This window comes from Doryrhamphus excisus, chromosome 4 (genome assembly GCF_030265055.1).
Source record: "Doryrhamphus excisus isolate RoL2022-K1 chromosome 4, RoL_Dexc_1.0, whole genome shotgun sequence".
NCBI classification, from domain to species: Eukaryota; Metazoa; Chordata; class Actinopteri; order Syngnathiformes; family Syngnathidae; genus Doryrhamphus; species Doryrhamphus excisus.
The window spans coordinates 19,281,984-19,296,769 of record NC_080469.1 but is presented as its reverse complement, the minus strand read 5'-3'; the positions used below and the strand labels follow the sequence as shown (position 1 = coordinate 19,296,769).

The window sequence follows — 14,786 nt, the reverse complement described above, 5'->3', positions numbered from 1 at the left end:
CCCCCCCCCACCACCCCGCAACCCCTCCCTCCTCCACCCCTTTTTCTTTCTCACCCCTCCCTCTCCTTCTCTACAAAGCGCGGCTGCTTTGATCTCCAAACACGTGATTTTTAGCTTTTTCTCTTCTTCTCCCACTGCAAAAGGCACCGCCCAGAAATCTTGGTGACCACGCCCTCGTTCACGCTCAAGTGAGTGGGTTAAGGAGGCACTCGTGGGGGGAGGCGCCGCTATCTTCAAACTTTGAAGTTTTTAAAAAAATGTTAAAAACTACAAACAATAGGAATAATCATAACTTCATATCTAATCTTATAGATGTCGCTCTGGTGGGAGAATATTCTCGTCTTAGTGCAACTCTGACTTTTACCGTACCGTTCCACCTTAAAACAAACTTCAGGATACGAACAGGGCTAATTTTCAATCACATTACTATAGTGTGGGGGAAAGTGGCCACAAGAGGGCAATGTTTCACACCCTTTTATGCCCCAAAGTATTTTATAGCAGCGGTTATCTGGGCTCCAAACCGTCAAAAGAAATTAAGAGCCAATTTGAAACCTAGAAAGAAAAGCAAGCAGTGCTATTCTGTTGGCTATCAGTGGGCTTTATGAGGAGTTGGACTATTTCCGGAAAAAAAGACGTGACAAAGAACCTTTAAAAACCGTTCTTCAATTCAATTTCATTTTCTTCTTTAATAATCTCCATAAATGTTCTGTCATTATATTTTTTATTTCATCCCCATAATATTATAAAAATATTCCCAACCTAATATCCAATGACAAGTTTATTTGGTTTTGTTTGTCATTACTTTTTTATAAATTCTTGACTACTTTAATTTTATGCGACCAAAATGATATTTTCCTCATTGCTTTTCCTCATTGCATGATTTCATAATATTATGAGTTTATTCTCATAAAATGTATTTTTTCCCCATGAGAGTAAAACAATTCTTGTAAAAATACAGCTGCTTTGTCCATTACTGCTATTATTTTCCAAATGTTTCAACTTTCTTCTTAAATAATCCTTTTACATTTTATACTATATCTCTATCTATACTGTTTTGACTTTATTCGCATAATAGAACCCCCCCCCAAGTGTCAACTTTTGTTTAGATTGTTTACAACCACAGCTTCACCACCACATCACCGCCGCTGTCATGGCCATTAGTCGTCATCGTGGTTAAAAAATCATATCCGTGCTGCCGCCAGCCCGCCAGCGCCTTGCAAGACCTTCCTCCATCTGCAAGCAGAGAAAACGTCAAGAAATGGAAAAGTCTGCTTCCAATTACAGCAAAACAAACCCGGCGGCGCTCATCAAAAGCCCATCGGCTCATCTTGCTGTCACTTATTGAAAACAACTGTCAGGAAGATGGGGTGATGGTCCACACGTCTTTGGAAGGGAGACGTGCCAAACGTGCACGCCACACGTCTGCGTCATGTTTGTCACGCCAGCATCCTGCGGTGTGGCGTGGAAAGTGGAACTTTAGAAACGTCACTTTGGCGGTTCGGTGATGGAGATCAGTGCCTGAGTTCAACATGTCACGCCCGCCGGGAATGAAGGACATCTATCGTACGACACCGCCCTCTGCTGGTCGGCCAAATATGGCAACCTGCCTTTTGTGTGTCTGTAGCTTTAATGCTAGTGAGCCGTGTTTGTGTCATACAATCTAACTACAAAACATTACACCCACATTGTAAGAACATCATGCTAGGTTAGCCTAGCAATAGCATGGCTATGTGTGCTACCATGCTAACATTAGAACCACATTGTAACAGCAACATCATGCTATAGGTTAGCCTACCAATAGCATGGCTATGTGTGCTACCATGCTAACATTAGAACCACAGTGTAACAGCAACATCATGCAAGGTCGGCCTATCAATAGCAAGTTAAGAAAAGGACACCCCAGTGTTAGGACTTTGACATTAGCATAATGGGAGACCTTGTGGGCGTGGACAAACACAGCTCATGAGCATTAAAGCTACAGACACACAAATGGGAACATTTTGGAATTCGGACATCCCAGTTCCAATCCATCATAGTGGGACCTTTGAGGCTTATTTGAAATATTCCAACAATGGACGTCACGTGACAACAGGCCCCGGGGCCCCCCTCCCACGGTGCCGCCATGACATCATGGCTAACATGCCACATACTCAGAGAGTGTGGTCACCATCGTGGGCCAAGCATCGCGCATCATCCGGCGGGCCTCAGCGGACCCCGAGGACCCCCTATGAATTGCTTTATGTAATGACAAGCTGCCCAACCCCCTTTCCTGATCCCGTCATTCTTGGTTCCAGCTACCGTCAGCGGCCGGAACAGGCCTGCCAACAAAGAGACGATTGAGTGAGGCAAGTGGCTTCAAAGTCCAGAACTGGACCGACCCGGCGGACTCTTCAGTCCGAAGCCAAGCTGTAATTTGGGTCTGGACCTGGAAAGGAACCGTGCTTTCTTTATCAGACATCCCTCCGCGCCTGGAAGCTTTGAAGATCAAACCACCCTGACGGGCGGCCCCGGATCTGGCTTCAGGGTGCAAGTGGACTTTAAAGTGCAGACCGGGAAGGCTGGCGAGCACGGACAGGTCCCATCTCGGCGCTTGTGGAGGAGTTGGAAGTAGGAATGCTCCCATCCATCGGCCAAGCACGTGATCAGCTTATGCTCGTGAAAACGGCGTAACTTTACGTACATTTATGACTTATGAATAAAGTCGTACATTTACTAGTAAAAATGTGTACATTTACGAGAATTTACTAGTAAAAATATCATATAACAGCAATAATATCACAAGAATAAACTCGTACATTTACAGGAAAAAAGTCATTATATAACGAGAATAAAGTCTTAAATTTACCAAAATAAAGTAATCAATTTATGAGAATAAAGTCATAAATTCACACTTGACATGTAAAAAGGTGTAATATCACAAAATTGAAATCATAAATATACAGGAAAAAGTCATATATAACGGGAATAAAAATAGTAAAAATGTGTACATTTACGAGTAAAAAGCGTAAATATAAGAGAATACAGTTGAAAATATATGAAAATAAGGCGGTAATTTCATGATACACAAAGGGATAGAATCACAAGAATAAAGTGGTAAATTTATGAGAAAAAGCCATAATATAAATGAATAAAGTCCTGACTCTATGTACATTTCCGACTTACCAATAAAGTCACAAATTTACAAAAAGGTGAACTCAAGAATAACGTTGTAAATTCTGAAGAATAAATTCATAAATTTAGAAGAGTAAAGTCGTTAATGACAAAAAAGTTGTATTAATACAGGAATAAAGTTGTACATTTATGAGAAAAAAGTTAAAAATAGAATAAAAGATGTATTATTACAGGAATAAAATCAATCATTTTCATCTTATTTATTCACGGCACCAAAAGCGGCACCTTGTCCTTTTTCCGTGGTAGCTCCATGTTTTAAACACCAGACGTTTAAGCCAGCACGACCTATTCAGTTCCCCATCTGCATCTCTGCTAATATGTCGTTGTAAGAAGGTAAGTATCACTTCTAGCTCGATCGACCATATGTTTTTTTGGGGCCGATGCCGATACCGATTTTTTCCATCACCCTTAGCCGATGGCCGATTTTGCTTGGGCCGATATTTGTGGCCGATACTGCTTTGATCCCTCAATTTACATGAAAAAATGACCATGATAACAAATATTACAGGTCTCATGTTTAAACAAATATTTATTGAAATGTAAACACTGAACACAGTAGGATTCAGCTTTCTTAAACACACATTAAACTGCATTATCAACTTTAAAAGGAATAAATATTCAACCATGTGCAAAACATTTCTGTCGTAGTTTAAATTTATCTAGCATCGATGTGACGACTGCTCCTCCCAGCGTGACGCGCACCCTCCCCCCCGCCTCCACACACACAAACACATCACACTAACACAATTTAGTACGATATATAAAACATTTCTCTCATCATTAAAGTTCGTGTTGTGCACGATAAAGACCTCTCATAAGCAGACACGGCTGCTCCAATTCCTTCTGTGTGTGTGTGTGCGTACTAGGAGAGAGCGCACACACATAACACAACACGCATTTAAAGTTGCACAGTTGTTCATTCTTGGTCTGCTCAACTAGTGAGAGTGCTTTTATTCGTCTGTTGTGTTGGTATGTGATGTTTTTGGGCTTTCTTGTTGTCACACCATGACTTAAACTGTTATGCCTAGCGATCACCCAGTGAAATGTGATGGGCTTGGTAAAGTGTTAATAGCAAGCTAACTCTACTGCAGGGGTGCTCATTAAGTCGATCGCGATCTACCGGTCGATCGCGGTGGTGGTACTGGTCGATCGCGGCGTGACATTAAAAAAATATCATCCTAGCATCAATGCCGTCACTTGATTGATATACAGGGCAGCCATTCAGATGACAACAGAATGTTGCCCTTCGGGCGACCAATCAAATCAAACAACGTCTCTAAGTGCAGCAAAACTTAGGCTGACATCGTATCATCCATCCCCGTTACTTGATTGACATACAGGACAACCAATCAGATGACAACTGAATTTTGACCTTTAGGTCACCGCTCATGTGTAAACAACGATGCAAAGTGCTAAGCTAGTCGGCGAATTGCGTCAGATTTTAAGCCCTCGCTAAAGTTTATGGTCACTAAAATGAGTGAAGTAGCTGGACCAAGTAAAAAGGCAAAAACATATCACTTCCATACAGAATGGGAGGTGGACTTTTTTTTTCACAATGTCTTTTTCGAAGTGCGTTTGCCTGGCTAACCTGGCTATCAGCAGCTACTGTCCGGACTATGCATCCCTGGCTGGTTCAATTCAGTGCAAGTCATCAAAGTAAACTCAGGTAATTACAAAAAATGTTAATAGTTAATTATGTGTGTTTTGCAATATTGGCTCATTTGGTTATGTAAGGTACATCAACATACATTGTACGTACAAATAATCCTCAATACATTTGAAAATAAATAGATGTTTTGCATTTTTGTAGTGGGTAGATTATTTTGACTCGGTCATTTTAAAAGTAGCTCGCATGCTGAAAAGTGTGAGCACCCCTGCTCTACTGCTTGTGAAAACGCGCTCTTGATGTGATTCAACAGTGGGGGCGGGGCACCGCGACTATGTGTGTTGCGGGGTCCTCTGCAGCCCTGGCGGATGCCTGACTGTAAATCATGCGGTGAAAAAATACATCGGCGAACCCACGCGCATATCGGCCGATACCGATACAAGGAAAAAACGCATCCTTGCGTGATCCTTAATGCAGAGTCTTTTGGGAATGATGGAAGGATAGAGCAGGGTAAATGATGGAGGGATAGAGCATGGGGGAGGGATAGAGCAGGGTAAATGATGGTGGGATAGACCAGGGTAAGTAATGGAGGGATAGAGCAGGGTAAATGATGGGGATATAGAGTAGAGTAAATGATGGAGGGATAGAGCAGGGTAAATGATGGAGATGTAGAGTAGGGTAAATGATGGAGGGATAGAGCAGGGTAAATGATGGTGGGATAGACCAGGGTAAATAATGGAGGGATAGAGCAGGGTAAATGATGGGGATATAGAGTAGAGTAAATGATGGAGGGATAGAGCAGGGTAAATGATGGAGATATAGAGTAGGGTAAATGATGGAGGGATAGAGCAGGGTAAATGATGGGGATATAGAACAGGGTAAATGATGGAGATATAGAGTATAGGGTAAATGATGGCGGGATAGAGCATGGTAAATGATGGAGATACTGTACACAGTAGAGGCTGTGGGAAAACCCCAGACGAAGCAAACAACACCCCAGTCAATGCTGGCGAGGGAGTGGAATGTGTAAACGTTGGAGGAGGTTAGCAAACAAAATGAATCCCCCGCCCCCTACCCCCACCCCTGCAGCTGGCCGGTGTCCCAGGGCGGGACCCTCTGACTACACCGGGACACGCCTCAGTGTGCATACATGGGTGTTGTTGTTGACTCTTCATTTCATGCCACTTCAAACTGCACACAGGCACCTTGGAAAAATATCATAACAGAGAAGAAAGTATTCCTGCAAAACAAAAGGGGCAATTTGAAAAGAAAAACATGGTAATATTATGAGAAAATGTAGTTTTTTTATTTTACGGGATCGCTGCAGGGACACAACACACGGCCGCCGTTAGGAGAGCAAGCTAGCAAGCTCACTAGTTAGCCTCTCCAACTGACTTATTCTAAAGTTAAGGAAGTGTTTCAAGCGGAGGGGGAGGGAAGGACAAAGACACAAACAAATTACCACTTCCACACAGAATACGGGGAGGAAATAATTGGCAGAATAATAGTGGTAATAATTGGTCAATTATTATGAATTATTCCTTGGGAAACACAAAAATATGACGGGGGACGCCTGTATTTCAACTTTCCTCTTGTCGATTTTCTTCTCATAATTCAGATTTTATTTCCACAATATATTTTTTCAATGACATGTTGAGCCCCGTAGGGTGGATCACCACCTCTGCTGTTAGGAAGTCATCTTGTGTGTGTATTGGTCTCAGTTTGTTGTGCACACAATGCTGGGCCCTCGAAGGCAGATTATATGAGTGCAGGATGTGTCAGAAATTACAGTTGAAAACAAGTATAAATATTTTTAACATCCTAACTTTTTTCCCCCAAACCTAAATTTCCAAAAATGACAACTTCATTTTGTTTTGTTTTGCAACAAACGACCCCCGAGCCGCACACTGGACACCCCTGCTCGAATAAAAACTTAGTAGAACAGTGTAGAACAGTAGTAGAACAGTGGATAAGTGGCATGAATCGTGGAGAATTATAACGTAGAGTAGATCCCCACTGCGCTGTTGTTAAACAGTCGGATTGACTTGAAATTTCTCACACAATCATCCAGATGTGTAAATAAATGTGGAAACATTTATTACAAAATGCAGCAAGTTAACATTTTGCTTCATTTGCATAAATGTTGACATCTTTCCAAATACATTTCACCATATTTTGGAAGAACTTGTAACATATCCCCAAATTATGACAAAATGCGGCAAAATGTTGACAAAATACGTTCAATTTCACATACATTTCGACACATTTTATAATAATTTGTCACATATTGCAAAGTTATGACAAAATGCAGCAAAATGCTGCATTTGCATTTTGTAATAACTTTTTGACAAAATGCAGCAAAATGCTGCATTTACATTTTGTAATAACGTTTTACATATAAATACATTTATTACAAAATGGGGCATTATGACATAATGTATTACATGTATTCCATATACATACATATACAAATGTATTACATATTATGACATAATGTGGTGTTCCACAATGAGCACTTTATCTGGTTCAGGAAACGGAAGAATTTTCTCATAGTCACACTCACCAGAAGATGCTAAACATTCATATTTCAAATTGTGGTTTTTTTTTGAGGGGCTAAACATGGCTATTTAACTAGCAACTCAAGGTGACATGTAACTGTAACAGATTTCAAATTGTAAACATGTAAAATTAAAAACCTAAATACACCCCTGCACAAAATGCATGCATAAAGGCAAGCATAAAGGCTGATGCAACAAGTTGGATAAGAAGGGAACTGAACTTTGGGGCATTTTTGTTGCAATAAGATGAAACTTGAAAGGCAGGCTACGTCACCGCCTCGTCCAATCACAGGCCGAATGTCTGTGACGTCCCCTCCCCCTCGCAGCCAATCAGATGCGACCACGACAGTAGAAAAGATCGCCATAGCAGCACTCCTCGTCAGTAAGGAAGCCAACGAACCTACTCGGCGTGTGAAGGAGGTCCTTCGCGAAACCAGAGGGGACACTCGTTCGTTTATTTTGGGATCTTAAACCGAGAAGGATTATCATTCTAACATGGTGGTGGTAACAGCAGCAGCCGGGGGGGGGCACAAGTTGCTCCTGATCTCCGGGAAGCAGAGCGGCGGCTCCTCGTCGGCGAACTTCGGCCGGCCCATTTCGGTAGTCCTGCCGTCCGCCTCCAGCCAGGCGTCGTCGGACTCCGAGTCGAGCAGCTCCGCGGGGCCGCCGGTGCGGAAAAGGCAGCGGCTTACACACTTGAGTCCCGAGGAGAAAGCACTTCGAAGGTAATAAAATACGATTTTGTCTTTGGGGGCGAGGGTGGGTCGACATTTTGTCTTTATAGTGACGAGTGGCAGCTAGGGTAATGAATTAATCATACAAAAAGGCGGTGACGTTTCACTCAAAGATTATTGACGAGGGGAAATGTGTCCTTTCCGGCAACATTGTTCGTATATTGAATTGTAACACCACAACCGTTGGTTAGAATGTTACTCGACGCTCACAGCCTGCGCAGTTGGACTTTAAACTTGCGTGACGGTTATCACCTGAGCTACGTGGACGCGACCGAGCGGGACTTTGACGTGCCTACGTGGCAGCAACATGGCCGGCGATGGTCGTTCCATCTGCGCCAATTGCTGCTTTCGGCATCATGGAAAGAATGCCTTCACTTGTTCCTCACCCCCCCCCCCCCTCTTTGCAGGAAACTGAAGAACAGAGTTGCAGCCCAGACCGCCAGGGACAGGAAAAAGGCCAAAATGGGGGAACTGGAACAGCAGGTCTTGGAGTTGGAGCTTGAGGTGCTAATTTGACGTTGTGACGTGTTGTGGGTGTAGCTACATTCCGCCTTGCAATCGGCCATTTTAATGGAGCTACAGTATAATCTGCCTTAGCAACTTTTATGCAGATCAGGATAAACTAGTATGTAATAGCACAGCCGCTAACTTCTTTTTACCCCCCCCCCCCCAGAACCAGAAACTTCACATTGAGAACAGGCTGCTCCGGGAAAAGACCAGCGGCTTGCTGAGCGAAAACGAGGAACTGAAGCAGAGACTTGGGTTGCACACCCTTGAATCCAAGGAGAAGGTGAGACCGCAAAGGGACGGGTTAGCTTTTTGGAGACCAACCACCCCCCCCTTTTTTTTTTTTAAAACTCCAGGTTCAGGTGTTTGTGTCCGCCGGGAACGACGCAGGTTTGGGAATCGGGTCTTCTGAGTCCGCAGCACTCAGGCTACGTGTGCCTCCGCAGCAGGTGCAGGCCCAGCAGTTCCCAAGTCTGAAGACCTCCCAATGGATGCAGATGGCCCTGACGCTACAGACCATGAGGTAGGCCGGCCTCGGAATGCCATGCTTAACAAGAAGAGGCTAATCTGGTCTTGCGCCCCCTTTCAGTCTGATCTGCTCCTGGGCATTCTGGACATCCTCGACCCGGAGCTCTTCCTCAAGACCTGCGAGCAGGAGTGCCAAGACCCGCGGGTGCTGCTGGTCGGAGGGGGGGACCCAGTACCTGCCGCCACACCTGCACCTCTGGGGGCCCCACCAGTCAAGCTGGAGGCCCTTAATGGGCTGATCCATTTTGACCACCTCTACACAAAGCCGGCGGAGGTGGCCGGCGAGGAGAGCGACCACGAAGACGGGATGGCTTCCTTCCCTGTGGCCGAGGTGGTGGTGGAGGAGGACGAGCGCGTCTGCGTGAAAGATGAGCCGGAGGAAGTGGTCATCCCCGGCCGGATGGATGACGACTTCCTCTGCGCCGCCTCCTCGCCCGCCCTCGGCGGCCTGGACAAGGAAGCCTGCCTGGCAGACACCTACAGCGACTCGGGATATGAAGGCTCCCCCTCCCCCTTCAGCGACATGTCATCGCCACTGTGCTCCGAGAGCCCGTGGGACGACATGTTCGCCAACGAACTCTTTCCCCAACTCATTAGTGTCTGAACCCCCAAACAATCTGCCATTTAAAAACTATATATACATGTAAGAGCTAACATGTAGCGCCTAGCTAACTGGTCAGTGGCACCTGCTCGTATTTGCTAGCTAACCACGTGATCTCTGACTACAGCAGGTCTGTAACTGCTAGCCACGCCGCAATGCATCATGGCAGATGTGAGTTTGCAATGTTGCTTTATTACTGCCGAGGATTTGATTGCTCACAAATGTTTTGTTGGCGCAATCCGGTGTTTCAGTCAATTGTAAATGGGGGAGGGGTGATCATTTAAATATGAAATAGTATTTATTTGTATTCTGCTTCTAGGTCGCTCCATGTCCGCACCTTCTATACGTTGCCTGCTCTCCTTGTCTAATTTACTGCATTAAAAAAACTTTTGCATTGCATTTTTTGGTCTTCATTGCATCACGCTTCGGTTTTTCTTTGAGACAAGGATAAAATTATGCCACTATATTAGTGGCAAACAACAACCCAGGAAATGATGCAATTCCAAGAGGAGTGTCTGCTATGTGGAGCAGAATGGAGATGAGCGATAGCATGCTTAGAGAGGTGTCTGTGCGAATCAACGGTGATGAGCGACAACAGGTCAATCATGGCGAAGTGCAGCCAGCGGTCGTGTTGGCAGTCTACGCTCCTTTCCTCACTTCCAGGAAGTGCTCCTCTTACATAATGCTGCACTTTCCTGGCAGTCCCACCCCACTCGCTAAAACCTGGGAGCTACCCAAAAGCTATCATCGCACACATTCGCCCTGGGCGCCGAGCTCACCACACTCAACGAGGTCTCACTCGTACCAGATTGTTAGGACCGAGCCGGAGAACGAAAACCCTTTATAGTGGGGGGTACAAACGTTTACTCCCATTGGGGCAACATCGACTTTATTCTCATAATAATCTTCCTTTTTCCGCAACCTAATATTTAAAAATTACAACCATATTTTTGTTGTTTCTCATATCACATCATTCAAAACATTTTTGTGTTTTGTTTTGGGGTTTAGTTTTCTTATTCTATTTTCAGAATGTGCCACAGGCCATCATGTGACCCTGGGGCCACACTTTGGACACCCCTGCTTCATGACCTCTGTGCTTGTTTGAGCTGATTTCCATCAGAAGTCATTCATCTGCTCAATGAGTTCACGGAAGTGCAGTAGTACACCACAATAACCTGGCAAGCCAGGTGTCATGCTAGCACCATGCAGACCTGGCCGGTCCTTGGCTTCAATAATGATTTGGAGTGCATGAGAAAGCGGCGGCTGTTACTAATTGGACTCTTCCAAAATGCATTCAGCGCTGAAGTTCCTTTAGAGTGGAGACACATCTGCTCTGCTGATGTCACATTGAGAGTTTGTGGTTTCCTCTGCAGGACCGCATCGTAGGACCGACTTTTGCTTCTCACTGAGACTTGTTGCAATGGCATCGTCAACACGAAGAACAGAAGCCGCTCATTTCCCCACCGTTGTTTCCAGTCAGTGTGAAACAACAGGGATATACAGTATGTAGTGTATATACAGTATATCGTGTATATATACACAATATAATGTATATATACTATATCGTATATATACTCCATCTTCCCCCCACTGGGGCCTCCAAGCAGCCAGACAAAAACTTCCCCGATTAAGAGTTGGAATGCAGGCAACAAGAAAAGCCACAGCTGATCAAACAGGAGGTCAAAGGTGGTGAGAAGGATGTCATGTGACGCCGAACCCGCTTAGTGAGTCACCTGACCCCTTTGGGGCTTAAGGAGGGGGCGATGGCATGCTTGGATCTCCTGTAAGACGTTTTGTGGGTGACTGGGCGGAGCAAAGGCGTCACCATTGTCCACGTCCCAATCAATCCCAATCAATCTCATCACGTGACCTGCATGAGACGTAATCAACAGCGTGGGGGCGACGGCAACACCGAGACAGTTCAAAGTGGCTCGGGTGGTTTTTGTAGTTCTAACCCCCCCACTAATACCCTCTGACACCCAAATGACCGGTTGCCCTTTTTAGCTCTCCCAGTCCTACAATTACAGCTCTGTTCTTCCCCCCAGGAAATGACCCCACCCCATCTTCAGAAAAAGTGCAGTCACAACTTCAACTGCTCCAACTTGCCCTGACTGGCGGGGGGTGTGGGGGGGTTGACGGACCACCAGACCACAACCATCATGGCGGCTCAAGGAGGGAGGCGGCATTTGGGCCGCCCATTTCTTTGTGGGGCCATGGCTGTTTTTTTATTGGCGCCCGCCACAAAGGTACAATTCAATGCTAAAACTACAGTAGAAAATATATAATATACGTATGTATAATATATATTATGAAATTATGAAAATAAAATCCACATGGGAATCGAGTCATAACATTATGAGAATATTTATGTAATCTTTAGTAGTATAACATTGAAATATATAATATATGGTATATGGTATATGGTATATGGTATATGGTATATGGTATATGGTATATGGTATATGGTATATGGTATATGGTATATGGTATATGATATATGATAAGATACCTGAGGCCCCAGTGAGGATAAGTGGCATAGAAAATGGATGGCCAAGGGTCCTCCATTGCCCTGCCGTACCCCCCTCGTCACCCTGCAGCATGTACTACGTATGTAGCCCTCCACCCCCGTAGTCTCCACGTATGCTTGGCTGTGACACAGTGGGGGTTGAGGGGCGTGGCATTCCTGAAATTTTCCCGTCTCATCATCCAGACAAGGAACATCTGGTTTCAGACAAACTCCGCAAGCTAGCATCTTGTTACGTCGACTACAAGGCTAACATTAAAGCAAAAATGGGGAAAATGACAAGCTGATGTTGCTACATCCTACCCAGGAACCTTGGTGGGGGTCATTGATGCCTTCCAGGAGGGCCGACTCACCCCAAAACCATCGCAAACACCATCAGTTTTTCCATAAGAAATCATGGAAATCGAACACAATCCTTAGAGCTTAACACAAACACAGTTTGACATGCGGTACACCACAGGAAATGGATATCCATATCAAAATGACAAGAAAAAAAGTCAGCTCTATCTTTCTGGCGCTGTCCCGCCAGGTTGAGGAGTGACTCGGCTTCTCTCACTCCTTTGGAACGACCCTTTTGGAAGGTTTGGAACCACCCAGCCACTGAAGGATTGTAAGCGAGGGTGTGCACGTTTATGACAAACAGTGAACAATCCCACTACCTTGTACGTGTTTGATTAAATAAGAGTACAATTGTGGAGCATTTGCAACCTCAAAGATCGACTAATCGCAAGATTTGGAACACCTGCACATCGCTTTGTAAAGCGAAAGCGAGAGATGCAAACTACAAGCACAGCCATAAATAACCCAACACTTCAACGACTACATTGCTGATCTCCAAACATTTCTTTCCACACTCGTCTTTCCACAACAACCCCCCTGACGGGAAAGTCAGGCAATATTTGCTCCCCACCTTATCCAACATGCTGGAATAACCCAACGAGGGAGTCCGGGGTGGGTGGGTGGGGGGGTTAGTGTTAGCATGCAGTGCAGGTGCTGGTGAAGTCAACACGGCGAGCAGTGAACTTGGAGCATGTGGAGCATGCTATTGGTTGTGTCATATTAGCCCGGCCCACTGTAACCAAATAGCCCACATTGCTGCACATGTGCGTGCTCATTGGCGTTACCGCTATCCAAACAGCGACAAGCGTCCCCTCTGCTCTCAAAAATGCACTTTCATGTCTCGGTGACAAATGTCAGATCGTACTGAACTCACACGGAGCTAAAGAAGAAGAACCCCCCCCCCCCCCCAACAGGCTGTCTCTCTCTTGCTGACCTGCCACATGTACGGGAATTGAAACCATGACAACGAGGCCTTGTGTAACTAGTGACGCACTTCTATTCAAAAGTCACCCCAGAAAGCCTCGGTGGATCTTCTTTGCTTCCTCATGCTGACCTGCTTTCTAATCAGCGCCGCCACAGACCTTGAAACCGGGGCCGAAAAAGCTTTATTCTGATGCTAAACCAACCCCATGTAGGTCAATATCTTCTGAGCTACAAGAGAGCTACCTCATCGTGACAAAAAACATTGCGCATTAACGCATCATTTGCTATGTTAGCATAACTTGCTACAGTGGAACCTTGGCTAGCATCATTTCACATGCAGAAGACCATTGGAAGTACATAGAAATAATGAAAGAAAGGAATGCATGAACGTTTAGGTCACGTTTACCTTCACTGAAGACGGGGGACATCCCAAGAGACACTCCACCTTCCGGTTTTGCTATGACTTATTTCTGGAATTCTCAGTAGCCGTAGATGTTCATTTAACTCTGTCATTGGGTCTTTTAAGGCTGCCGACATCATAGACGCACAACAGAGCTGACTTCCGCTTCCTGTTTCCATGCATCCACAAGGTCAGGAGCAGCCAGCACGGATGTGTGGTGATACAAATACATGAACTCCTATTCGTACGTATTTGTACATATATGTTGCTTTGCGCAAGATGATGATGCAAGTGCATGATAGAAGAGATCATGTTTGGTTTCAAGCCGTAAAAACGGCCACAAGGTGGCGGAAGTTAAAGTCAGTAAATCAGTAAAAGCTCGGCATGCATCTTCCGAGCAAGCAGGAAGTCTCCATGGCTTCGTGTAAGGATGACATGTTGCCATGGACACAGGAAGACATCGGCTGAAAGGGCTTCACCTTCCCCCTCACGCATCAACAACGTCACACTAGACCGCCCTCACCTCTGTTGCCCGTGGTAACCCAGGATAACGATCTCGCCCATAAGCGTACCACCACCCGCCTTGACCCAGGCATGCGTCATTGAGCAGAAGGTCTCAGAGGGCGCACACGGACGCACGGGGCACTCGGGGAAAAAGACTGATGATGATTCTCCAACCACAGAACAATCAAGCTGAGTCCTTTATCCAGATCTTCATGGAGATGCTTGATCTTGGAAGTCCACTTAACGAGATCTTTTCCTACGACTTGCTTTTTTTCCATGTGTGTGATATTTCACAATATCTAGAGATGGTCTCAACACATTTCCCAAAGGTCATTTAGTTGCGACCCACTTCAGTTTTTATTATTTTTTACACTTTTATTTCATTCATTC

General features: G+C 45.1%; 1 protein-coding gene across 1 annotated transcript; it reads left to right on the top strand.

The window, feature by feature from the left end:
- Nucleotides 1–7,696: 7,696 nt before the first annotated feature.
- On the top strand, nucleotides 7,697–10,104 carry xbp1 (X-box binding protein 1). Its single transcript, XM_058069799.1, is given in 6 exon segments — nucleotides 7,697–8,060; nucleotides 8,477–8,573; nucleotides 8,743–8,859; nucleotides 8,933–9,013; nucleotides 9,016–9,099; nucleotides 9,166–10,104. Coding segments are annotated over 6 exon segments (1,152 nt in total). The 5' UTR covers nucleotides 7,697–7,830; the 3' UTR covers nucleotides 9,709–10,104.
- Nucleotides 10,105–14,786: the final 4,682 nt, after the last annotated feature.